General features: G+C 43.9%; 1 protein-coding gene and 1 long non-coding RNA gene across 3 annotated transcripts; one reads left to right on the forward strand and one right to left on the reverse strand.

Moving 5' to 3' along the window:
* On the forward strand, nucleotides 1-24,490 carry LOC110520749 (DENN domain-containing protein 3). Of its 2 annotated transcripts, none has more exons than XM_036937399.1 (25): nucleotides 1-362; nucleotides 1,799-1,953; nucleotides 2,064-2,352; nucleotides 2,552-2,667; nucleotides 2,826-2,953; nucleotides 3,036-3,141; nucleotides 3,417-3,536; nucleotides 6,182-6,400; nucleotides 6,681-6,796; nucleotides 7,251-7,406; nucleotides 7,716-7,812; nucleotides 7,896-7,999; nucleotides 9,548-9,732; nucleotides 11,413-11,572; nucleotides 11,859-12,223; nucleotides 13,361-13,620; nucleotides 13,959-14,129; nucleotides 15,571-15,700; nucleotides 16,029-16,181; nucleotides 21,016-21,155; nucleotides 21,982-22,139; nucleotides 22,816-22,949; nucleotides 23,151-23,269; nucleotides 23,475-23,612; nucleotides 23,992-24,490. In XM_036937399.1, exons 2-25 carry the CDS (start codon nucleotides 1,870-1,872, stop codon nucleotides 24,196-24,198), a joined length of 3,855 nt encoding a protein of 1,284 aa, XP_036793294.1. In that variant the 5' UTR covers nucleotides 1-362; nucleotides 1,799-1,869; the 3' UTR covers nucleotides 24,199-24,490. The 2 variants fall into 2 exon arrangements, with proteins under 2 accessions (XP_036793294.1, XP_036793296.1); XM_036937401.1 differs by having other exon boundaries at nucleotides 2-362; nucleotides 16,029-16,136.
* A 910-nt stretch (nucleotides 24,491-25,400) lies between these two features.
* On the reverse strand, nucleotides 25,401-25,728 carry LOC118937662. Its single transcript, XR_005034948.1, has 2 exons — nucleotides 25,676-25,728; nucleotides 25,401-25,608 (listed from the first exon to the last, which is right to left on the reverse strand). It is a non-coding gene; the product is annotated as an uncharacterized LOC118937662 (long non-coding RNA).
* Nucleotides 25,729-27,108: the final 1,380 nt, after the last annotated feature.

A 27,108-nucleotide genomic window follows, 5' to 3' on the forward strand; every position in this document is an offset into this window, starting at 1 on the left:
ACAAAGTCGATAGAGAAACCGAACGAGTCTTCTGACATAATTTATTATAGCAGTTTTGTTAAGTAGGCAATGCAGCTTCTTAACTTCTACGACAGCAAATTAGAATGCACGAGGTTTTGAATTCTTTACAAAAGTAGGGGCAACTGCATTTTTCCAGTACGCATGATTTTGTATCCTTTCTGAAAGCAGGAAGCAGCACGCTCTTAATCGCAGTCAGACAGATAACAGCATTTCCTGGGAAGGTCAAATCAACTGCATTGTTTACAAAGGTGTTTTGAATGTGTCTTTCGGTGGCTACAAATTCATTCAAACGAATGTCAGTGACTTTGGCCCGTGATCTTGGATTACCGATGGACCAACAGGTTGGTGAAGATCATTAATTGGCATTTGAAATAAATCAGTTAAAGACTAACTTTCTGTTTTGACAATTTACATTTTTATATGTAGCTGAGCTACCTTCTATATGTTTACGGAAACATGAATATGCTTTGACAGTGATGTATGCACAGTAGCTATTGAATGACACACAACATGGAGTTTGATCATCACATGCTCTTGGCCTATAAAGGGATCTTGGCTCTTTCAGTATGGCTTGTATGGAAAGAGTGCGGATGTTGCCAAGTTTTCCAGAGACACCAATTCATCAATGGAAACTAAATGCATTGTATGTCAGTCAATCAGTACTGAGAAGGCTGGGAATATGGGGAGATAAGCAGACAAAAGGAGTGTCCGATTTCAGCCTATTTCACTGTAACGCATTCATTTTAGTGCTGCTTCTAATTGTCTAGTTCAGACTACAACTGCAAAGGACTTGTGACATAAACTGCTGAAATCACATAAAACATTTCATGGTTTCAGTTCTGCAGCTATAATGACGTGATGCATGTGTATAATATGAACGCGTGTTGCTCTCATATGCGAAGCTATGCAGGAACTGGTGACAGGTCGCTTTTCAGACCGCCCATTAGAAAGTCACACCTCTATTGTAGATGCCAAAGGGATATGAGTGCAGTTACTAAGTTTTTTTTAATTACATATTTTGTTTAATCTAAAAAGGCACTTACTTTCAATACAACAGCACTAGGCCACACACCCACCCCATCATAAAGTGAACTGTGCCACTCCTCAATTGAGTTTTCTCAGTGACCTATTGAAGGGTATCTTGAGCACACATGAAACCAATTTGCCCAGAAATTCCCCTCAAGCAGGGAAATTCAATTAAAGGGTGTTTATCTTGTATCTCCTGAGGTGGCTGCCTTTACAGAGGAGACAAGCTACAAGCTACAGCTGTATTTCCTCCAACTCTGCTTTGTTGTTTGGTGAGGTGATGCCATAGTTGCTTTTGATGACACCTTTTTTAATGGTTTCTCAGAGCAGAGGACACTCTCTCCAATTTGGTTTATTTTCCTAGTAGTGATCAGGTGAGCTGTGTTTCCAGCCTGCGAACCTCTTGGCTTGTTGTTGTAAATATCTATTAAAAGGTGATATAATATAATAAGCAGGATGTCATGTGCTCTTTATCTTGTTAGCCAGCTGCTGTGATCAAGGGTATAACAACTTGCCCAAATGAACAAGCTAAGGAGTGTGACTCATGTTTCTGAAGAACAATCTCTTTCTGTCTCTCACCCTCTCTCTCTCTCTCTCACCCTCTCTTTCTCTCTCACCCTCTCTGTCTCTGTCTCTCTTTCTCTCTCTCTCTCTCTCTCTGTCTCTGTCTCTCTCTCTCACCCTCTCTCTCTCTCTTTCTGTCTCTCTCTCACCCTCTCTCTATCTCTCTCTCTCGCTTCCTCCTCCAAAGAACAAATCCCATGCTTGGATGTGATTCCACCATTGTGAGCCTGATGTACAGAGGAGGAAGGACCGGTTCTGATGGCAGACCATCTTCCCTCAGGGCTACTGGAAGCGTGTGTTGTTGTCGGAGCCTCTGGGGATAAACTCAAGGATGTCTATCAGGTAATGGCAATCAGCAAATGTCTTTTTTAATACATACATTTATTAGAGAGGTGAGCTGGATCGTGGATTAGAAATGTAAAATGGAGGTTAACATGGATTGTTCTGTTTAGTCTCTACAGCAGGGCAACAGCACAACAGACCTCCTTATTTTAGACCCAGAGGTCTTGCAAGTCCACGTGCCTCCGTTTGTGACCAAAGAGAATGCAGATGAGTCTGGTGTCCCCAGAACCTTCAGTCGAGTCCAGTGCAGACGGTCCTTCATCAAGAAGAAGGAGAGGCTAGTGGTGGCTCCTAGTGGCCCTGGAGGGGCCGGGAGCAGTGAGGGGGCCACTGTCACGGAGGATGTCAGCGTCCCCAAGGACATCGACCTCATGGCCCTGCCCCAACTCTGCTTTCCAGGTAGAGGTATATTGTGAGGCTGATAGCCAGTTAAATGTGTCATTGTTGGGATTATAAAGATGACCTGAGGTAAACACCATACCAAAATGAAGGCTGACAGACTATGTACAATGTCATTAAAACATTAGCTCAAAGACATCGCCCAATGCACTGTCTAACAATAGAGAGATACAAATAATCCTTACTTTTCTGAAATCAGGGGGGCTTCAAGTAACAAATGAACCAAAAGAAGAGCGTTTTCACTTTCTAGTCTTCACGGATGTGTTCGGTAACCAAACCCATGGAGTGGTTGTTCAGTGTTGTAGACCATTTCAGGTGGGAGTCTTTCCTTTTTATTCTCCTGCAGAAACATGTGATCCTTTTCATTATAAAGCTGTGCAAAACAAAACCGTGTTAAATGCTTTCGCTGTGACGCTCCTTCCTGTGAAAGACTCAATGCTCACACAGTGGATTTGTCACTTCTGTCCTCGTAGGAAGGGTCAGTGTTCTATCAGAATGGACACTGGTCGTCCACCAGGACCACTAAGCTCTACACTGCTTTTGCCATCTGTGTCATATCCAAGCATCCTTATTACAATGCTCTGAAGGACTGTCTGTCTTGGTAAGGGTCAATACGTCTTCAATACAGCCCGTATATGTGTGTTGTCGTTTCTTAAATCATTCTCTTCTGTACACTTCTGTAGTTTGCTGGCGCAGCTTAGAGCATGCAGGTTGTCTGAAGAGAGGGTGAAGGAATTTGCAGCCAAACTGTCTCTAGTGCCCATTCCACCCCCTGGACAACTACATGTGGTGAGCTGCTTTATGTTATCCAGTTCATCGATCCAAACTGCTAGGCTGCCTGAAGTGCCAGTGGTTGGTTGTATTTGAACACCACTCACTCTACATGGACTATGCATGGTTGGGGTTTGATTCTTCCTTGGTCCTTCATTTCTCCCCCCCTCTCTCCATCCTACAGTCAGAATAAAAATGAACCCAAAAAAATACAAACTACTACTACCACCACCAACACCTTTTCCTTATTGTGTACTGATATTGATGATGTACTCACCCCTGACTGTGCCCAGGTGTTCAACCTGAGACCCCTGATGATCGTACTGCCTTCCAGAGAGGATAAGGAACACCCCGCTGTAGACCTGGACCTCCATTTGCCCTTCCTGTGCTTTAGATCCAAACAGATTTTACAGGTGAGTAGAGAGTTATGTTCAGACGGGTAACATCATTTTCTACGATGAGCCATTCAACTGAAGTGTTCGAAGTGATGTTTTGACTTCTGCCCTGCCTGACAACAACTCTGTTTTTCTGCTCTACTCTTTCTACTCTCCCCTTTCTGCTCTGCTCTTTCTGTTCTGCTCTACTCTCCCCTTTCTGCTCTGCTCTTTCTGTTCTGCTCTACTCTCCTCTTTCTGCTCTACTCTTTCTACTCTGCTCTACCTACTCTGCTTTGATCTACTCTTTCTACTCTGCTCTTTCTACTCTGCTTTGATCTACTCTTTCTACTCTGCTCTTTCTACTCTGCTCTACTCTGCTCTACTCTGCTCTTTCTACTCTGCTTTGATCTACTCTTTCTACTCTGCTCTTTCTACTCTGCTCTACTCTGCTCTTTCTACTCTGCTCTTTCTACTCTGCTCTACTCTGCTCTTTCTACTCTGCTCTACTCTGCTCTTTCTACTCTGCTCTTTCTACTCTGCTCTACTCTGCTCTTTCTACTCTGCTTTGATCTACTCTTTCTACTCTGCTCTTTCTGCCCTACTCTGCTCTTTCTGCTCTGCTCTACTCTGCTCTCCTATTTCTGCTCTACTCTTTCTACTCTACTCTACTCCTCTCTTTCTGCTCAACGTTTCTGCTCTTCTCTTTCTGCCCTACTTTGCTCTACTCTTTCTGCTCTACTCCTCTCTTTCTGCTCTACTCTGCTCTTTCTACTCTACTCTGCTCTGCTCTCTGTTCTCTGCTCTACTCTTTCTGCTCTTTCTGCTCTTTCTGCTCTACTCTTTCTGCTCTACTCTACTCTTTCTGCTCTACTCTTTCTGCTCTACTTTCTCTTTCTACTCTGCTCTTTCTGCTCTACCCTGCTATACTCTGCTCTTTCTGCTTTACTATATTCTGCTCTTTCTGCTCTACTCTGCTCTTTCTACTATGCTCTGCTCTTTCTGCTCTACTCTTTCTGCTCTACTCTGATCTACTCTACTCTTTCTGCTCTTAATGATCTACTCTTTCTACTCTGCTCTTTTTGTTATGCTCTGCTCTACTCTGCTATGCTCTATTCTTTCTGCTCTACTTTTCTCTTTCTGCTCTGCTCTTTCTGTTATACTCTGCTCTACTCTTTCTGCTCAACGTTTCTGCTCTGCTCTTTCTGCTCAACTCTTTCTACTCTACTCTGCTCTTTCTGCTCTACTCTTTCTACTCTACTCTGCTCTGATCTCCTCTACTCTTTGTGCTCTGCTCTTTGTGCTCTGCTCTTTCTGCTCTACTCTACTATGATCTGATCTACTCTACTCTTTCTACTCTCCCCTTTCTGCTCTGCTCTTTCTGTTCTGCTCTACTCTCCCCTTTCTGCTCTGCTCTTTCTGTTCTGCTCTACTCTCCTCTTTCTGCTCTACTCTTTCTACTCTGCTCTACCTACTCTGCTTTGATCTACTCTTTCTACTCTGCTCTTTCTACTCTGCTTTGATCTACTCTTTCTACTCTGCTCTTTCTACTCTGCTCTACTCTGCTCTACTCTGCTCTTTCTACTCTGCTTTGATCTACTCTTTCTACTCTGCTCTTTCTACTCTGCTCTACTCTGCTCTTTCTACTCTGCTCTTTCTACTCTGCTCTACTCTGCTCTTTCTACTCTGCTCTACTCTGCTCTTTCTACTCTGCTCTTTCTACTCTGCTCTACTCTGCTCTTTCTACTCTGCTTTGATCTACTCTTTCTACTCTGCTCTTTCTGCCCTACTCTGCTCTTTCTGCTCTGCTCTACTCTGCTCTCCTATTTCTGCTCTACTCTTTCTACTCTACTCTACTCCTCTCTTTCTGCTCAACGTTTCTGCTCTTCTCTTTCTGCCCTACTTTGCTCTACTCTTTCTGCTCTACTCCTCTCTTTCTGCTCTACTCTGCTCTTTCTACTCTACTCTGCTCTGCTCTCTGTTCTCTGCTCTACTCTTTCTGCTCTTTCTGCTCTTTCTGCTCTACTCTTTCTGCTCTACTCTACTCTTTCTGCTCTACTCTTTCTGCTCTACTTTCTCTTTCTACTCTGCTCTTTCTGCTCTACCCTGCTATACTCTGCTCTTTCTGCTTTACTATATTCTGCTCTTTCTGCTCTACTCTGCTCTTTCTACTATGCTCTGCTCTTTCTGCTCTACTCTTTCTGCTCTACTCTGATCTACTCTACTCTTTCTGCTCTTAATGATCTACTCTTTCTACTCTGCTCTTTTTGTTATGCTCTGCTCTACTCTGCTATGCTCTATTCTTTCTGCTCTACTTTTCTCTTTCTGCTCTGCTCTTTCTGTTATACTCTGCTCTACTCTTTCTGCTCAACGTTTCTGCTCTGCTCTTTCTGCTCAACTCTTTCTACTCTACTCTGCTCTTTCTGCTCTACTCTTTCTACTCTACTCTGCTCTGATCTCCTCTACTCTTTGTGCTCTGCTCTTTGTGCTCTGCTCTTTCTGCTCTACTCTACTATGATCTGATCTACTCTACTCTTTCTACTCTGGTACTTCTGCTCTACTCTGCTATTTCTGCTTTACTCTGCTCTACTCTGCTCTTTCTGCTCTACTTTACTCTGCTCTTTCTACCCTGCTCTCCTCTCCTCTGGTTCTATTGACCCCTGGCCCTGTGTTGGTTTGCCCAGATCATCACTGGTATTCTGATGGAGCAGAGGTTAGTGTTCTTCTCAGCTGACTGGGCCCGCCTCACCCTGGTGGCAGAGTGTTTCATGTTCTACATCCACCCCCTCCACTGGCAGCACCCCTACGTGCCCATCCTCTCAGCCCAGATGCTGGACTTCGTCATGGCCCCCACCGCCTTCCTCATGGGCTGCCACCTCAACCACTTTGAGGAGGTCGCTGCGGTAGGAGGCTTTGTATTAGTAGTAGTAGTTTCTTTATTGCAACCTTGGTACATCCTTTATATAACCATGCTTTTGTCTTTGTGTAATTTGATGTCGGACAACAATATGATTTTCATGATGCCGTTGTGTCAAGTGTCCAACTGTCCATAAACAGTGTTTAGACCTACTTCTTGGTTGTACTGTCTTGTTCCGTTTCCAAACAGTTGAAATGTCATAGCAGTTGGAGAAAGAAAAGCTTTGACTTTTGAATGTTTTTGGAACTCTCTATTCTCTGTGACAGGAAACAGACGACCTGATCTTGATTAATATTGATGATGGAACAGTGTCTTCTTCCTGCTCAGAGACTGTCGACCTACCAGACGTCCCCTTCGTTTCGGCAGAGTGTTTTACCAAGCGGTAGGACCCCCCCCCCCCAAAAAAAAAAATTGCACCCTATTCCCTACATAGTGCCCTACTAGGGAATAATGTACTACTTATGGGCACTGTTAAAAAGTAGTGCACTATATAGGGAATAGGGTGCCATTTCAGAATCAAATCAAATTGTAATCTTCACATGCTTCATAAACAAGAACTGTGGACTAACAGTGAAATGCTTACTTCCCAACAATGCAGAGAGAAAAATGTAGAACAAAAGAATAACAGGAGGTATACATAGACAATGCAGACTATGTGCTCTGTTCTGTGCTGAAGCCCCCTACAACTGAAATGACACATCCATTGTCTCAATAACACAGAATGAGGTTATTGATAGGTAGAATATCACATCAGTTATCACTCACAGTCATGCTAATATAACATTGTTTTTGTGGCAGTGAGTGAACAACAGTTTTCTTTTCTTGCTGCTCTACAGGAGGAAGGGCCTCCAGCTACAACATGATCTAGAGGTGTGTCACCAAGGGGCCGGCACAGACGTTAATGAGATGCGCATGCTGAGGAGACAATGGCAGCAGAACCTGAACTGGGAAATACAGAAGGTTACCTTGGAGCTCATTGTCAACATGTTTAGGTCAGTCATGCTGTTCAGACTCCCTTTCTGAGGTGCAGGGCTTAAAGTATGACATCATAATACACATCGGGTGGACTTCCTGCTTACAGACATCAACAAGTGAATTCAAATCTGTCAATACTGCTCTCCCTTGAGTAATGCTCACACTGGAAAGAGCCAATAGTGGCATATGTGAGATTATGTTGGTGTTGTACCTGTAAGGAGGAAGTCAACCCGGTGAGGTGTAGGAAGATGTTCTATTTCCTGGTCTTTAAAGGTACTAATGTAGCCCGTGTATTAATGGTCCGCTGTATTTCTGCCTTTCATCAGGGATGTCAGTGGTCACCTGAACTATGAACACCGAGTGTTTAACAGTGAAGAGTTCCTGAAGACCAGAGAGCTAGCTGACCTTCCCTTTTACAGAAAGGTACATGTTGAAGTAGCCTCTCAGATCACTATAAAGAGTACGGTTGATTCCTACACTCAATTTATACATGTGTATCCGTATAGGTCTTGGAGACACACATCTTTCATTCATTCCTGAAGGACCGCCTCAATAGGAAGATGGATGCTTTCACACGCATGGAAGTCAACACTCGCTCAGAGACACAGAAGTAAGCTCTCACTTACAATATCCCTTTCCTGCTTATCCCTTCCCTTCCCCTACCCTCCAACTCACTTTTCTCCCTGACGGTACAGTGATGGTTAGAACGAAACCTGAGTTATGGCACCGCTGGTAACCTGCCTGGACATGTTATGGAATTCAGTCCAATTATTAATTTATAGAACACACCGCTGCAAACCTGCTTTGTTAACATCAAAGGAAGAGTTTCTCCACAAGTCTGATCCAGTTATCCAGTCTGTTGGATGTTGTATTGTTGTTGAATATTTGAATGTACAGCAGAGGCGTTTTTCTCAAACCTCTCTTCGAGAACCACCATCCATTTACAGTGTTTGAGAGCTTTGATGATTAGTTGACCAGCTAGCCTTGACGATTAGTTGACCAGTTAGCCTTGACGATTAGTTGACCAGTTAGCCTTGACGATTAGTTGACCAGTTAGCCTTGACGATTAGTTGACCAGTTAGCCTTGACGATTAGTTGACCAGCTAGCCTGGACAATTAGTTGACCAGTTAGCCTTGACGATTAGTTGACAAGTTAGCCTTGACGATTAGTTGACAAGTTAGCCTTGACGATTAGTTGACCAGCTAGCCTTGACGATTAGTTGACCAGTTAGCCTTGACGATTAGTTGACCAGTTAGCCTTGACGATTAGTTGACCAGTTAGCCTTGACGATTAGTTGACCAGTTAGCCTTGACGATTAGTTGACCAGCTAGCCTTGACGATTAGTTGACCAGCGAGCCTGGACGATTAGTTGACCAGCGAGCCTGGACGATTAGTTGACCAGCTAGCCTTGACGATTAGTTGACCAGTTAGCCTTGACGATTAGTTGACCAGCTAGCCTTGACGATTAGTTGACCAGTTAGCCTTGACGATTAGTTGACCAGTTAGCCTTGACGATTAGTTGACCAGTTAGCCTTGACGATTAGTTGACCAGTTAGCCTTGACGATTAGTTGACCAGCTAGCCTGGACGATTAGTTGACCAGCGAGCCTGGACGATTAGTTGACCAGCTAGCCTTGACGATTAGTTGACCAGCGAGCCTGGACGATTAGTTGACCAGCTAGCCTTGACGATTAGTTGACCAGCTAGCCTTGACGATTAGTTGACCAGTTAGCCTTGACGATTAGTTGACCAGTTAGTGCTGGAATAGATCAAATAAGTGAAAGAGACTGACTAGGGATACTGGAGGAGTGATTTGGGAAATTATTTAATTCTATTACATAGTACCCCACTGCAAACATGCTACATATATGTCTGGGGGAGACTCAGTGAGAGGTTTAAGGTCTTGTATGGTGTTCTGGGTCTTGCATGGTATTCTGGGTCTTGTTTGGTACTCAGTCCTGTATGGTATTCTGGGTCTTGTTTGGTACTCAGTCCTGTATGGTATTCTGGGTCTTGTTTGGTACTCAGTCCTGTATGTGTATTAGGGTCTTGCATGGTATACAGTCCTGTATGGTATTTAGGGTATTGTATTGTACACAGTCCTGTATGGTATTTAGGGTATTGTATACAGTCCTGTTTTATATGTGTCTGATGTCAGAATGAAGGCGATGACAGACAACCCCAGGAGGCCCACCATGCAGGAAATGGCCAGGAAGTATAGCAGCGACCCAGAGATCCGTCTGAACAAGAGGCTGGGGATGAGCCTCCCCAACCTGGGAGAGGAGCGCCATCTCAACCTCGTCAGACAAACCTCCCTCAAGAAGACCATTATCCCTGAAAGTGGTGAGTACACTCTTAGAAAATGTGGTCCCAAAAGGGTTCTTTGGTTGTCCCCATAGTGTAACCCTTTTTTGTTCTAGGTAGAACACTTTTTTGGGTTCCATATATAACTGTCTGTTGAAAGGGTTCTACCTGGAACCCAAAAGGCTTTTTCAAGGGGTTCTCCTACCCTTTTAGGTACTAGATAGCAACTTTTTTTTAGAAAGGTTACACAATTCCAGAAATGTTCCCCAAATTCCCAGGTTTTCCAGAAATCCCAGTTGGAAGATTAGTGGAATTAGAACGGAGGAAGCATGAAATCCTCCAACCAGGATTTCTGGAAATCCAGATTTTGCAACCCCTGCAGTGGGAGAAGTAATAATAGCTACCCACTGATTAACACATATACTGTGATGTTTAACTTTACACGGTTACATTAACATTACTCTTTCTTTGACTCTTTACTTGAAATGTCTATTGGACTACTCTACATAACACTGTCATAACGGATGTCATAACAAGTCATGTCTGTTGTTGTCAGCTAATGAAAAGTGACTTTACACTGACTTTACACTTGAAATGTCTATTGGACTACTCTACATAACACTGTCATAACAGATGTCATAACAAGTCATGTCTGTTGTTGTCAGCTAATGAAAAGTGACTTTACACTGACTTTACACTTGAAATGTCTATTGGACTACTCTACATAACACTGTCATAACGGATGTCATAACAAGTCATGTCTGTTGTTGTCAGCTAATGAAAACTGACTTTACACTGACTTTACACTTTAAATGTCTATTGGACTACTCTACATAACACTGTCATAACGGATGTCATAACAAGTCATGTCTGTTGTTGTCAGCTAATGAAAACTGACTTTACACTGACTTTACACTGGAAATGTCTATTGGACTACTCTACATAACAAGTCATGTCTGTTGTTGCCAGCTAATGAAAAGTGTTATAACACAAACTATTTAGTGTTACGTGACTCTTATAACAGATGGTTAAAGTAAAGTGTAGGTCAGCCTTGACTTCTGTGAACAAGAAGATTCATCTTAAAAGGAATTTTCACAAATGTTGAACTTCATGTTCATCCTCAATGTCAACATATGTTAAAATGGCATCTTTCTATGTTCATCCTCAATGTCAACATATGTTAAAATGGCGTCTTTCTATGTTCATCCTCAATGTCAACATATGTTAAAATGGCGTCTTTCTATGTTCATCCTCAATGTCAACATATGTTAAAATGGAGTCTTTCTATGTTCATCCTCAATGTCAACATATGTTAAAATGGAGTCTTTCTATGTTCATCCTCAATGTCAACATATGTTAAAATGGAGTCTTTCTATGTTCATCCTCAATGTCAACATATGTTAAAATGGAGTCTTTCTATGTTCATCCTCAATGTCAACATATGTTAAAATGGCGTCTTTCTATGTTCGCTAGTAAAACATATGGAGGGAGATAAGTGTTTCCAATGACATCGTTGTGCATCATGTGATTTTAACCAATTATGAGGAGGCATTACCTACTAAATGCCTCCTGATTGGTTGATAATGTCATTGGAAACACATCTTCCTCACTTATTTTACTACAGATCATAGAAACACGCCATTTTCACATATGTTGATGTTGAGGTGGTGCTGGAGATGATTCATATAAAGTAGACCCTTTTTGTATTTTTCTACACAGCCTTCAAGATCCCGCCCAAGCCTGTGAAGATCTTCAAGCTGCCAGAATTTCCTCCTCCCATGGTGCACCACCATGTCCAGAACTACTATGGAGAGTTGATCATACTACTGGGGAAGGCCATCTCCTGTGTTCCTCCTGAGAACTCCACCCTCCTGGCCAGGTACTTCGTTTACAACAGGGATTATTCATTTTATTAAGTCACACTTTAAACACACTACATCTAAAAAATATTTGTATTTATTTATTGGGTATTTGAAAAGTCCTCAGAGTGACCGGACCACCAAGTTTATAAAGGCAATGCTCCTGCTGATAGCAACGAGAGGTGGGCGAGACAGAGAGAGGGCGCGTTAGTGTGTCCAATCAGTCACAATACGCACTACATACATACTTCACAAATCGTTTATAAGTCCTACTACTCTCCATACAACTCTTTCCCTATTTCCAAGGTACTTCTACCTGCGCGGCTTCATGAACACGCTGTGTTCCAAGCGTCTTGACGCCCTCAGTGACTTCCAGAACCTCTACAAGACGGACATCGAGATCTTCCCCACCGACCTGGTAAAGGCGCTAGTGGACTCGCTGCAGAAGGACGAGTTCTCCCAGGTGGACCGGCGGCCAGAGCTCAAGCGGCTCATCTTCAAGGTGAAGACAGACAACGAGAGGGTGCTGGTCCAAGATGACGACCACGTGAAGAAGTTCCAGCTCCCTAAGACCCACATGCTGCAGGAGGACTTTGTGAAGCGCATCCAGGAGTCTGGGATTGTGAAAGACGTCGCCACCATCCATAGACTGTTTGAGGCCCTCACTGTGGGTAAGTTGAGACTTACCATCCATAGGCTGTTTGAGGCCCTCACTGTGGGTAAGTTGAGACTTACCATCCATAGGCTGTTTGAGGCCCTCACTGTGGGTAAGTTGAGACTTACCATCCATAGGCTGTTTGAGGCTCTTACTGTGGGTAAGTGAGTTAAGAGGTCAGGCCTCTCGTTGACAGGACATGGAAATACATGAGCAGTACAGTATGGTTGTACTATAGCAATAAGATCACCCATGATAGTAAACGAGTGATTGATCTGTCAATACAGTTTGAAATACAGTACCACTCTGCCTAGGAACACGGTGTGTATCATCTTATTATCCTTACTTTATTAATAGGATCTTGTAAGAGTGACTTTGGATTCAGTGACTTTGGGTTTGAATTCTGCCATGAGGAGTCCCTCCAAATCAGTATTTTACATTGACTCCTCATTGGATGGTAAGCAAGACTGTCCAGTTTGTCTGCAGCATCCCATCGTATGATTGGTCAGCGGGACTCATGTGGCATCTCTTTTATTTTTTCTCTCTATCTTCATCTCTGCTTGGGTTTAACGTTCATTCCATGACATCTTACATGAGATGGATGGCTGTTGTTTCATGGGGCGTCTTCAGCTATGGAAGATGTATAAATGTGCTCTTTGCTTTGACAAAACACAGGGTTTCTGTTTACAATGGATGCTGTTTGAAGTAGCTTGTTTCTATTGGCTTGAATGACATGCATGAACATGAAAGTAAAATGATGGAATGCATTTTCATGGTTTTAATATGCGTTTGATGAGCATGTTCTCTACAGGCTGCTGAGACTTGTCATGCCTTGTTTACATTCACATCACCACTCTTACAACGAATGGCTCCTTGAAGACTGAAGACTTCTAAGAGAAGGTTACCTCTGTTTCCAGGGCAACAGAATCAGATTGACCCAGAGGTGTTCCATGTGTTCTACACCTTCTGTTTCCAGGGCAACAGAAGCAGATTGACCCAGAGGTGTTCCGTGTGTTCTACACCTTCTGTTTCCAGGGCAACAGAAGCAAATTGACCCAGAGGTGTTCTGTGTGTTCTACACCTTCTGTTTCCAGGGCAACAGAATCAGATTGACCCAGAGGTTTTCCGTGTGCTCTACACCTTCTGTTTCCAGGGCAACAGAAGCAGATTGACCCAGAGGTGTTCCGTGTGTTCTACACCTTCTGGAAGGAGACGGAGGTGGAGGCCCAGGATGTTCACCTACCAGCTGAGGTCATGGAGCACCTGGACAACAACGAGTGTGTCTACAAGCTGTCCTGCTCCGTCAAAACCAACCAGGGAGTGGGTAAGATCGCCATGACACAGAAGAGGCTGTTCCTGCTCACTGACGGGAGGCCTGGGTTTATCGAGATCACCAAGTTCAGAGACATAAAGGTGTGGTTACTCTATGTTTAGGCACTAGTAGTAGTACTGTTCAGGGATGAGTTCTCTAAAAGCTTTGTAGTCTTAAAATAATATTTGACAAGTATAGGCAATGGATGAAAGATGATCTTAGTGCTATGAAGCTTTTGGAAACTCACTCCGTAATGAATAATATGGAAGGGTACATTGGTATGACTACAGTGTATTGCCTTCAATGTTTGGCTTTGTTCAAATGAAAAATCTGCCATGATGACGATGACATATCTGATAATCCTCTCCTCACATTTCAGTTGAATGCATTCAGTTGTCCAACTGACTAGATATCCCCCTTTCCCTCTCGTCTCTGTCAGGAGGTGAACATCTCCTTTGCTCCTTTCCTGCTGCTGAGGATCCCGTCTCTGAAGATCAAGTGCAGTCTGAGGAAGGAGGTGTTTGAGGCCAACCTGAAGTCTGCGTGTGACCTGTGGAATCTCATGGTCAGAGAGATGTGGGCTGGGAGGACGATGGCAGACGACCACAAGGTAGGATATACGCTGGATCTCATTCAATAGGGTATAATGTAACCAAGTTGAATTCATTAAACTAACCCCTTCAGCTTGAAATCCCCCAACCCGCACCATGGAATTACTAGCTTTTCGGTGGCGCAACAAAGCTGTTAAGCAGTGCAGTGACTTCTGTTAAACACTTTGTGGAACGTGTGGGTAGAAATATTAGCATAGTCCATTTCACCCTCCTGAATGCGTTCTGTGGTTATTCATAGTCCTGAAAAACATGTCAAATTATTTTATTACCGTATTATGAAGAAACTACAAGATCTGTTGGCACCTTAAGGGATATTAATCTTACAGTACAGGCTTGTCCCACCCCTCTGGCCTGATGGTTTCCTCCAGGCTTCCTAAAGGGATATTAATCTGACAGTACAGGCTTGTCCCACCCCTCTGGCCTGATGGTTTCCTCCAGGCTTCCTAAAGGGATATTAATCTTACAGTACAGGCTTGTCCCACCCCTCTGGCCTGATGGTTTCCTCCAGGCTTCCTAAAGGGATATTAATCTTACAGTACAGGCTTGTCCCACCCCTCTGGCCTGATGGTTTCCTCCAGGCTTCCTAAAGGGATATTAATCTTACAGTACAGGCTTGTCCCACCCCTCTGGCCTGATGGTTTCCTCCAGGCTTCCTAAAGGGATATTAATCTTACAGTACAGGCTTGTCCCACCCCTCTGGCCTGATGGTTTCCTCCAGGCTTCCTAAAGGGATATTAATCTTACAGTACAGGCTTGTCCCTCCCCTCTGCTCTGCTGGAAAGTATTATGTTTTGTCCTTATTATATTATCCGAATGTGATCTCCCAAACTTAATGTGATCTCCCAAACTTACTGTTATCTCCCACACTGTTTAATTGGCTGTACTCATTGTACATTGTAATGTGTAGTAGGTTGTGTGTTTATACTTGTAAGACTATGTCTCTCTTATAGGATCCTCATTACAGGCAGTGTGTGTATAAGTTGTCATGTTCCCTTTAAGGATCCTCAGTACAGGCAGTGTGTGTATATGTTGTCATGTTCCCTTTAAGGATCCTCAGTACAGGCAGTGTGTGTATAAGTTGTCATGTTCCCTTTAAGGATCCTCAGTACAGGCAGTGTGTGTATAAGTTGTCATGTTCCCTTTAAGGATCCTCAGTACAGTTAGTGTGTGTATAAGTTGTCATGTTCCCTTTAAGGATCCTCAGTACAGGCAGTGTGTGTATAAGTTGTCATGTTCCCTTTAAGGATCCTCAGTACAGGCAGTGTGTGTATAAGTTGTCATGTTCCCTTTAAGGATCCTCAGTACAGGCAGTGTGTGTATAAGTTGTCATGTTCCCTTTAAGGATCCTCAGTACAGGCAGTGTGTGTATAAGTTGTCATGTTCCCTTTAAGGATCCTCAGTACAGGCAGTGTGTGTATAAGTTGTCATGTTCCCTTTAAGGATCCTCAGTACATGCAGCAGGCTTTGACTAACGTCTTGCTCATGGATGCTGTGGTTGGCTGCCTTCAGACCCAGAAGGCCATATTTGCCGCCTCCAAACTGGCATACTTTGACAGAGTGAAACATGAAGGTATGCATTATGGTCCAGATGCACTTTCAATTAGTTTTTTTTGCATATAAATAATCTGTAAGCTTTACCATTTGTAAGTTTAATGGTGGGGTTCCCGACTAAAACACAAACTCAATGGAGAATCATTGAAAATGTATTTAGTCCAGGAGTTTCCAGGAAACCACCCCTTGGACTTCAAGGATCAAGTATACAACTAAATCAACAACATCGGATGTGCCTCTGAAGAACAATAGTGTGTGAAATTCATTGTGATTTTCTGTAATCAGAATAGTGATTCATATTCTGATATGTCATTTTTTCTGCCTTCTGTTTTGTTGTCTGTAAACAGTTCCTGTGATGGTTCCAAAGACAACATTGGAGACGTTGAAACACAAGATCAATCCATCACTAGACCTCCCAGCCCCACAGACTGTACATGTCTTACTCTACACACCAGGTGAGGGGAAACAGACGGCTGACTTTCTGTTACTCTACACACCAGGTGAGGGGAAACAGACGGCTGACTTTCTGTTACTCTACACACCAGGTGAGGGGAAACAGACGGCTGACTTTCTGTTACTCTACACACCAGGTGAGGGGAAACAGACGGCTGACTTTCTGTTACTCTACACACCAGGTGAGGGGAAACAGACGGCTGACTTTCTGTTACTCTACACACCAGGTGAGGGGAAACAGACCGCTGACTTTCTGTTACTCTACACACCAGGTGAGGGGAAACAGACGGCTGACTTTCTGTTACTCTACACACCAGGTGAGGGGAAACAGACGGCTGACTTTCTGTTACTCTACACACCAGGTGAGGAGAAACAGACGGCTGACTTTCTGTTACTCTACACACCAGGTGAGGGGAAACAGACGGCTGACTTTCTGTTACTCTACACACCAGGTGAGGGGAAACAGACGGCTGACTTTCTGTTACTCTACACACCAGGTGAGGGGAAACAGACGGCTGACTTTCTGTTACTCTACACACCAGGTGAGGGGAAACAGACGGCTGACTTTCTGTTACTCTACACACCAGGTGAGGGGAAACAGACGGCTGACTTTCTGTTACTCTACACACCAGGTGAGGGGAAACAGACGGCTGACTTTCTGTTACTCTACACACCAGGTGAGGGGAAACAGACGGCTGACTTTCTGTTACTCTACACACCAGGTGAGGGGAAACAGACCGCTGACTCTCTATCATAGTTTGTCTCTTATCTTCATTCTGATGTATCTGCTTGTAAGATAGAAGCTGATTACATGCCAGTTAAGTTCATGTCCTAACATGTCCTGTAAGGTACATGTCCTGTAAGGTGCATGTCCTAACATGTCCTGTAAGGTGCATGTCCTAACATGTCCTGTATGGTGCATGTCCTAACATGTCCTGTATGGTGCATGTCCTAACATGTCCTGTAAGGTGCATGTCCTAACATGTCCTGTAAGGTGCATGTCCTAACATGTCCTGTATGGTGCATGTCCTAACATGTCCTGTATGGTGCATGTCCTAACATGTCCTGTAAGGTGCATGTCCTAACATGTCCTGTAAGGTGCATGTCCTAACATGTCCTGTATGGTGCATGTCCTAACATGTCCTGTATGGTGCATGTCCTAACATGTCCTGTATGGTGCATGTCCTTACATGTCCTGTATGGTGCATGTCCTGTAAGGTGCATGTCCTGTATGGTGCATGTCCTAACATGTCCTGTATGGTGCATGTCCTAACATGTCCTGTAAGGTGCATGTCCTAACATGTCCTGTATGGTGCATGTCCTAACATGTCCTGTAAGGTGCATGTCCTAACATGTCCTGTAAGGTGCATGTCCTAACATGTCCTGTAAGGTGCATGTCCTAACATGTCCTGTAAGGTGCATGTCCTAACATGTCCTGTATGGTGCATGTCCTAACATGTCCTGTAAGGTGCATGTCCTAACATGTCCTGTATGGTGCATGTCCTAACATGTCCTGTATGGTGCATGTCCTAACATGTCCTGTATGGTGCATGTCCTAACATGTCCTGTATGGTGCATGTCCTAACATGTCCTGTATGGTGCATGTCCTAACATGTCCTGTATGGTGCATGTCCTGTAAGGTGCATGTCCTAACATGTCCTGTATGGTGCATGTCCTAACATGTCCTGTATGGTGCATGTCCTAACATGTCCTGTAAGGTGCATGTCCTAACATGTCCTGTAAGGTGCATGTCCTAACATGTCCTGTATGGTGCATGTCCTAACATGTCCTGTATGGTGCATGTCCTAACATGTCCTGTAAGGTGCATGTCCTAACATGTCCTGTTTGGTGCATATCCTAACATGTCCTGTAAGGTGCATGTCCTAACATGTCCTGTAAGGTGCATGTCCTAACATGTCCTGTAAGGTGCATGTCCTAACATGTCCTGTATGGTGCATGTCCTGTATGGTGCATGTCCTTACATGTCCTGTAAGGTGCATGTCCTGTAAGGTGCATGTCCTAACACATCTGAGTGGAAACCAGAGGAGCTTTGAAGCCGTAATAGTTGGCTGCAAATACACACTAGTGGAAAGCACCCAGACAGGCCTAATTGTTTGTCTACTCTCAGCTGTTTATGTAGATGAGTACATGTATTGTCAAAGTTTGTCTAATTTCTTCACACTTGTCAGGTGTGGTAACTTATGAGGACATTTTGAATGTTTTAGAGAGCTCTCCTTTGTCTACACCCATTCAGCATTGTTCACACCCTCTGAAGCCTTAGCTCCACCCATCTATTTAAAGATTCACATGTGAGGTCATGTGCTAAACAGTGAGTAGTGTAGTAAAGATGAAGATTTAAAGTGGTAGTAGCCAACAACATGGAAAAATTCCAGGTAAACAGAAAGTGTCCAGATAAAAAAGACTTTATAAATATCAGAAGACGATTTCCCAGACACACTTATCTAAATTGATGGGCCATGTGAAAGAAATGCTATAACCCCCAGCCACGTCCAGTGGTGGAAAAGGTATTATGGTCATACTTGAGTAAATGTAATGATACCTTAATTGAAAATGACAGAAGTAAAAGTAAAAGTCACCCAGTAAAATACTACTTGAGTAAAAGTCTAAAAGTATTTGGTTTTAATAATAATTAAGTATCAAAAGTAAATGGAATAAAATGTACTTTAGTATCAAAGGTAAAATAAATGATTTATACAAATTCCTTATAGTGAACCAGACGGCCTAATTGTTTTATTTTTATTGCCGGATAGCCAGGGGTACACTCCAACACTCCACTCCAACACTCCAACACTCCAAGACATAATTCACAAACAAAGCATGTGTGTTTAGTGAGTCCGCCAGATCAGAGGCAGTAGGGATGACCAGGGAGGTTATCTTGATAAGTGTGTGAATAGGACCATTTTCCTGTCAAAATGTAACGAGTACTTTTGGGTGTCCAGGGAAATGTAGGGAGTAAAAGGTACATTATTTTCTTTCTGTAGTGAAGTAAAAGTTGCCAAAAAAAGAATAGTACGATCTCAAAGGCAGTGAAAAACCCACATATTCTGTTGTTATGCAGAGCTACAGTATATACCATATACAGTGCCTTGCGAAAGTATTCGGCCCCCTTGAACTTTGCGACCTTTTGCCACATTTCAGGCTTCAAACATAAAGATATAAAACTATTTTTTTGTGAAGAATCAACAACAAGTGGGACACAATCATGAAGTGGAACGACATTTATTGGATATTTCAAACTTTTTTAACAAATCAAAAACTGAAAAATTGGGCGTGCAAAATTATTCAGCCCCTTTACTTTCAGTGCAGCAAACTCTCTCCAGAAGTTCAGTGAGGATCTCTGAATGATCCAATGTTGACCTAAATGACTAATGATGATAAATACAATCCACCTGTGTGTAATCAAGTCTCCGTATAAATGCACCTGCATTGTGATAGTCTCAGAGGTCCGTTAAAAGCGCAGAGAGCATCATGAAGAACAAATAACACACCAGGCAGGTCCGAGATACTGTTGTGAAGAAGTTTAAAGCCGGATTTGGATACAAAAAGATTTCCCAAGCTTTAAACATCCCAAGGAGCACTGTGCAAGCGATAATATTGAAATGGAAGGAGTATCAGACCACTGCAAATCTACCAAGACCTGGCCGTCCCTCTAAACTTTCAGCTCATACAAGGAGAAGACTGATCAGAGATGCAGCCAAGAGGCCCATGATCACTCTGGATGAACTGCAGAGATCTACAGCTGAGGTGGGAGACTCTGTCCATAGGACAACAATCAGTCGTATATTGCACAAATCTGGCCTTTATGGAAGAGTGGCAAGAAGAAAGCCATTTCTTAAAGATATCAATAAAAAGTGTTGTTTAAAGTTTGCCACAAGCCACCTGGGAGACACACCAAACATGTGGAAGAAGGTGCTCTGGTCAGATGAAACCAAAATTGAACTTTTTGGCAACAATTCAAAACGTTATGTTTGGCGTAAAAGCAACACAGCTGAACACACCATCCCCACTGTCAAACATGGTGGTGGCAGCATCATGGTTTGGGCCTGCTTTTCTTCAGCAGGGACAGGGAAGATGGTTAAAATTGATGGGAAGATGGATGGAGCCAAATACAGGACCATTCTGGAAGAAAACCTGATGGAGTCTGCAAAAGACCTGAGACTGGGACGGAGATTTGTCTTCCAACAAGACAATGATCCAAAACATAAAGCAAAATCTACAATGGAATGGTTCAAAAATAAACATATCCAGGTGCTAGAATGGCCAAGTCAAAGTCCAGACCTAAATCCAATCGAGAATCTGTGGAAATAACTGAAAACTGCTGTTCACAAATGCTCTCCATCCAACCTCACTGAGCTCGAGCTGTTTTGAAAGGAGGAATGGGAAAAAATTTCACTCTCGATGTGCAAAACTGATAGACATACCCCAAGCGACTTACAGCTGTAATCGCAGCAAAAGGTGGCGCTACAAAGTATTAACTTAAGGGGGCTGAATAATTTTGCACGCCCAATTTTTCAGTTTTTGATTTGTTAAAAAAGTTTGAAATATCCAATAAATGTCGTTCCACTTCATGATTGTGTCCCACTTGTTGTTGATTCGTCACAAAAAAAATACAGTTTTATATCTTTATGTTTGAAGCCTGAAATGTGGCAAAAGGTCGCAAAGTTCAAGGGGGCCGAATACTTTCGCAAGGCACTGTACATATCATCTATATGCCTGTGGGAGTATCCATCGACTGGCTGACCCATGGATTGTGTATTTAACTTTTAGTGTATTTGATTTTGATGTAGACATTTGCAGATAAAAGCTGAATTGGAATTGCTGTGACTGACACTCTCTCTCTCTCTCTCTCTGTTTATCCAGGCCAGTTGAGTTACTCGGAGGCAGACGGAGATGGGAACCCCAAGCTGTGGTGTGCCCTCAGTGGTGGGAGGGTGGTTGTGTTTGATGCAGCCAGCTGGTCCATGCAGCAGAACTGTGTTCAAGTGGGATCCTCCCAACTGGTATGATGTCTGCAAGCAGACACACACCATTTCCCCTGCGCTCTCCCTGGACTATCACTTGAGCCTTCCTACTAGGCTCTGTTCCAATATCCACATTAGTGTAGCAGAACACTTAGAGAGAAGCATTGGATTTGGCCATACATTCTAAGGGTTATATGTGAGTGGATATTGGAACATGTCCTTTGTTTTTGTGAAATTGCTTACAGATATCCTTTGAAAAGAAATTGTTATATTGAATTAAGTCCACAGTGATCTCTTTCTCTCGCTCTCTGTTTCACTTGTTCTCTCTCCATCTCTCTTTCTCTAGCTCTCTGTCACTTGTTCTCTCTCTCTCTCGCTCTCTCTCTAGCTCTCTTTCACTTGTTCTCTCTCTTCCTCTCTTTCACCCATTCTCTTTCTCTCTCCCCCCCTCTAGTTCTGTTTCACTTGTTTTCTCCATCTTTCTCTCCCCCCCCAATAGTTCTGTTTCACTTGTTTTCTCCATCTTTCTCTCTCCCTCTCTCTCTCTTTCTCTCTCTCTCTAGCTCTCTTTCACTCGTTCTTTCTCTCTCCCTCTCTAGCTCCTCTTTCTCTCTTTTTCTTCTGTTGATAGTGTTTCCTATTTTCTGTGGTCTCATGAGGTATGAACAGGAGTGCCTGCCATTCACATGACAGTGGATTAAACCTGGATATGTATGCGTCCGAAATAGCACCCTATTCCCTATATAGTGCACTTCCTTTGACGAGAGTCCTATGGGCCTTGGTCAAAAGTAGTGCACTATATAGGGAATAGGTGCCATTTGGGATGCATTTATGTGCTGAATAGGTGGCTTTATTATGTGCACAGAACTGCATGCTGGGATTGGACCAGGATCAAGTATGGATTGGCTCCCAGGATTCCATCATTTACATAATTGACAGTCGCAGCATGTCCTGCAATAAGCAGCTGACAGAGCACAGGCATGAGGTTATGGACTTTGCCCTGGAGGAGAGTGACAAGATGAGGTAAAATGTTACACATATAGTACCGTATGTCTGTGTCCCACAGTGCACCCTATTCCCTATATACTGTAGGGCACTCTTTCATGCTACAGTCACTTCACCACCCTCACAAACTGTTAACCCATGTGTGATGCTGAGGATTCTATGTTGAAGGAATGATAATGTGTTAGAACTGCCTGTTCAAATGACCAATGCACCTATTGCAGAAAGGGGTTCTTCTAACTGTCCCACCCCAATATCATAGTGCACCTATTGCAGAAAGGGGTTCTTCTAACTGTCCCACCCCAATATCATAGTGCACCTATTGCAGAAAGGGGTTCTTCTAACTGTCCCACCCCAATATCATAGTGCACCTATTGCAGAAAGGAGTTCTTCTAACTGTCCCACCCCAGTATCATAGTGCACCTATTGCAGAAAGGAGTTCTTCTAACTGTCCCACCCCAGTATCATAGTGCACCTATTGCAGAAAGGAGTTATTCTAACTGTCCCACCCCAGTATCATAGTGCAAGAATGTTAGAACATGGAGTGTTTTTGATGTCCATTTCCAACCAGCAGATGGCAGCAGTGTACTTAAACTACTTCTTTACTTTGCCCTCAGTGAATCATCAGTAGTTAGACCACAATCAGGCTTCTACATGGTGCTTGTTTTAATCCAACTGTCCCTCTCCTCCCCCCCAGACAGACATACTCCTGTAGTGCCGATGGAACAGTCATTCTGTGGGACCTCTCAACGCTAAAAGTGAAAAAGCAGTTTCAACTGACCTGTGATAGGCTTATGTCCATTCAGCTCTTCAATGGAACACTGTGGTGCTGTAAGTAAACTCACTCAGTCATAGTTATACTCTAACTGTATATTATTATTCTATTTTTTTTATATACTCCTATGTATTATATACCCTGCCAATGATCAATTAACAAAGTGTGTCAATTGACCACAAGAGAACATGCTAACAACAGCAAGCATCTAGACAGAAACCTTTGTTTGTTTTGTTCCCATCTGTTATGTTGACTAGGTGCCAGAGACGGCATCGTTGAACTGAGGAAGAACGGAACCCCACATCGTAAGATGACACTTCCTGAGGATCTACGGAGCATTCCCACTGAGTTCAGCAGCCTCATCCTCTTCTTAGAGGTAGTAGGCCCATGTTCCCTTCATCTTGGAGATTTCACTGAACCAAGACCTTTATCTCATACTAGGCCTTCAACGTGGCCTCCAAGTGGCCTCAATAATCAAGCCAGACACTATGTATTTTTGCAGCCTTCCAACAGTCAGTTTGCTTGTCAATGAGAGTGTCATGAGCTGATGGCTAAATCAGTCCACTGTGTGTTTCTTTCAGAGGGGCCAGTTGTGGACGAGCTGTTCTGATTCTGACGAGCTCTGTCTCTGGCACTGTAAAGACCTGACCAAGCCTTTCCTGAGGGTGCGGCTACAGAACTGTACAGGGGTCAACTGTATGATCAAGGTTAAGAATCAGGTGAGAAAATAATGGTCTCAGTTGGATGTTCTTTGCGTGTTTTGCTGGTAACACTTTAATGGAAGGGTACCAACACAATAACCTCTTAACACGTTACTATTAACACATACCAAACACATTCAGAAGATTCTGGCAACAACGGTCTTTCTCAGATGGTGCAATTTCTACAAAAGCTTGTAAAGTAGCAGTTAAAATAGTACCACACTTAGAAATGATACCATACATTCCACCCTACCATCATTATTTTATCTCTCATAGTAATGATCAGAGTGTCCAGAGCGAACTCTGAGTTTTATTTAGGTAGTGAATGTCACAGTACAACTGCAAATCCTCAACAAGCTTCTCTTCATTGTTTGTCTCCTCCCCCTCCCTCGTCCAGATCTGGGTTGGCTGCAGCGGGCCGAGCCCTGACCAGTGCAGGATGAGTGGGAAGATCTACATAGTGGACACAGAGAGCCACAGTGTAGAGAAGGAGCTGATGGCCCACACAGACAGTGTCCAGGCACTGTGCTCTGCAGAGGGCCGCTATGTACTCAGTGGCTCCGCCTGCCAGGATGGCAAAATCGCCATTTGGAAGGTTGAGTAGAGGACGAGTAGCCTGGTCCAGTATCTGTTTGTGTGGTTTTGCCAACTCTTTTAAGTGAATGAAATGTTTGGCACAACAATGACAGGAGTTTCTTAAACAGCAGAAATAGATGTGGGACCAGGTTAGAGGAAGAGCCCTGCAGACCCCGAGGAGTCCTACAGGTCTGAAGAGGCTATAGCCCTCAAACTCAACTCTGGACCTGGAAGCCAGTTCCACTGCTTTGTTTCATTGTTCCCCTCTAATCAGGGACTGATTTAGACCTGGGACTCCAGGTGGGTGATTCCCCTCTAATCAGGGACTGATTTAGACCTGGGATTCCAGATGATTGATTCCCCTCTAATCAGGGACTGATTTTAGACCTGGGACTCCAGGTGGGTGATTCCCCTCTAATCAGGGACTGATTTAGACCTGGGACTCCAGGTGGGTGATTCCCCTCTAATCAGGGACTGATTTAGACCTGGGACTCCAGGTGGGTGATTCCCCTCTAATCAGGGACTGATTTAGACCTGGGACTCCAGGTGGGTGATTCCCCTCTAATCAGGGACTGATTTAGACCTGGGACTCCAGGTGGGTGATTCCCCTCTAATCAGGGACTGATTTAGACCTGGGACTCCAGGTGGGTGATTCCCCTCTAATCAGGGACTGATTTAGACCTGGGACTCCAGGTGGGTGATTCCCCTTTAATCAGGGACTGATTTAGACCTGGGACTCCAGGTGGGTGATTCCCCTCTAATCAGGGACAGATTTAGACCTGGGACTCCAGGTGTTTGCAATGAATTAGCAGGTAGAACAGAAAAGCAGCAGGCTCCGGACCTCGTGGGGTCAGAGTTGAATGTCCCTGCTATAGACTTAAATTGTTCTTATTTTCCCTGAACACCTCAGAGACGGTGAGCTTCTAAACGTTTTTTTCAAAGCTTTGTTCTAAAATGTGCTTTTCCTGGATTAAGGACTCAAGGTTGGCCATTTTGTTTTTCACATCCTTCCACGTCTGTGTCCAAAATGGCCCCACGCTGCTCCACCTTGTTGTCTGTCCAACCCCACCACGCTGCTCCACCTTGTGGTCTGCCCCCCAAACCCACCATGCTGCTCCACCTTGTGGTCTGCCCCCCAACCCCACCACGCTGCTCCACCTTGTTGTCTGTCCAACCCCATCACGCTGCTCCACCTTGTTGTCTGTCCAACCCCACCACGCTGCTCCACCTTGTTGTCTGTCCAACCCCACCACGCTGCTCCACCTTGTTGTCTGTCCAACCCCACCACGCTGCTCCACCTTGTTGTCTGTCCAACCCCACCACGCTGCTCCACCTTGTTGTCTGTCCAACCCCACCACGCTGCTCCACCTTGTTGTCTGTCCAACCCCACCACGCTGCTCCACCTTGTGGTCTGTCCAACCCCACCACGCTGCTCCACCTTGTGGGCTGCTACCCCCCCCCCCCCCCCCCCACACACCCCATCCCACAGTACTCAGCAGCTCCACCTTGTTGTCTGTCCAACCCCACCATGCTGCTCCACCTTGTGGTCTGTCCCCCCCCCCCCCCCTTCCCACCGTACTCAGCAGCACCACCTTGTTTGAAAATGTGAGGACCCTGCTATTCCCTATATAGTACACTACTTTTGACCAGGGCCCTATAGAGAATAGGGTGCCATTAGGGACGTAGACAGTGGACATTGAGGCTCAGGGAATGACATCATCATGAAGAACCCTGTCATCCTCTGTTCTCTTTATGTTGGGGTCTGCCTGTATATACTGGATGATGATGATGTAATAGCATTTCTCTGACTGTTTCACAATGTTTAGATTTTTTTCACTAAAAATATTCTGGATACACTAAATGTCTTCTTTCAGATTCATATTTCTGCCTCACCCATGTCTTAGCTGTCACATACAATAAAAAAATGATTGTACAGTTATTTAGTATTTATTCCTATGCTGATTCATGCAAGTCAACCTTTTCTTTCATATACATATAACAATTATGCACCCTGGGGACATCACAAATGGGACCCTATTCCCTATAAAGTGCACTACTTTTGACCAGGGCCCGTAAGGCTATGTGCAAAGTTACTGCACTATTTAGGGAATAGTGTCATTTAGTATGCCGACTGGGTCTCTGCTATGGGCCTGGCTTGCTGTGTGTTGTAGTATTATGCAGAGAGCTAATGAAAGGAATGTTTTGGGATGTGTCTGTTAGACAATGGAAACACAGAGTTCTCTTGCTGTGTCTGTGGGTGGGTGTGAATGACATGTAAATGTGAGTCTATTTAACCACAGAGAACTCAGTTGTCAATGCTTTTTTTTTGCATTGCAAAATAATATTATTTCTAATGTATTTAGCTATTTGTAATATCAATATCATTTGTATTAGTCACTTTAGTATAAGAAAATACGTTTTTGTGCAGTACTGTCATTCTCATTGATGTAATTGTCATGTGAAAAGCTATTTACAAGTAGAACAAGTTCTGATTAATTTTTTTTGCCAGCTGAGATGGTCAGTGAGTCCACTGAACTCTCCGGCCGTTTCTACTGGGTATGGTCACTACACGGTCACTACATGGTCACTACACGTCAGCCATATTGGAAGTATTAGGATGCAGTGCTGTTGTGTCAGTGGTTACCGAGAGTAGGGCGCTAGAGCGCGGTGTTGTGGAGAAACAGAAACGGAGAGGGAACCACACACAGCCAGACGGTTATTACGGGATTGGAACACATATTTGCAGGATAGGAGACCGGTTAACGGAAATAGTTGAGTTGGATCTTCAATAGTAAAGATATACGTGAGTATAACGTGGCCTTGTACAGTTTTGAATGATGTGGAGGATATTAAATAACTTTAACATTAGCCAGTTAGCATAGTAAGACCCCGGTCATTGACAATGGGTTGCAGTGAGAGTCGGAGCATTCAGTTAGCC

This window comes from Oncorhynchus mykiss, chromosome 2, assembly GCF_013265735.2.
Source record: "Oncorhynchus mykiss isolate Arlee chromosome 2, USDA_OmykA_1.1, whole genome shotgun sequence".
NCBI classification, from domain to species: Eukaryota; Metazoa; Chordata; class Actinopteri; order Salmoniformes; family Salmonidae; genus Oncorhynchus; species Oncorhynchus mykiss.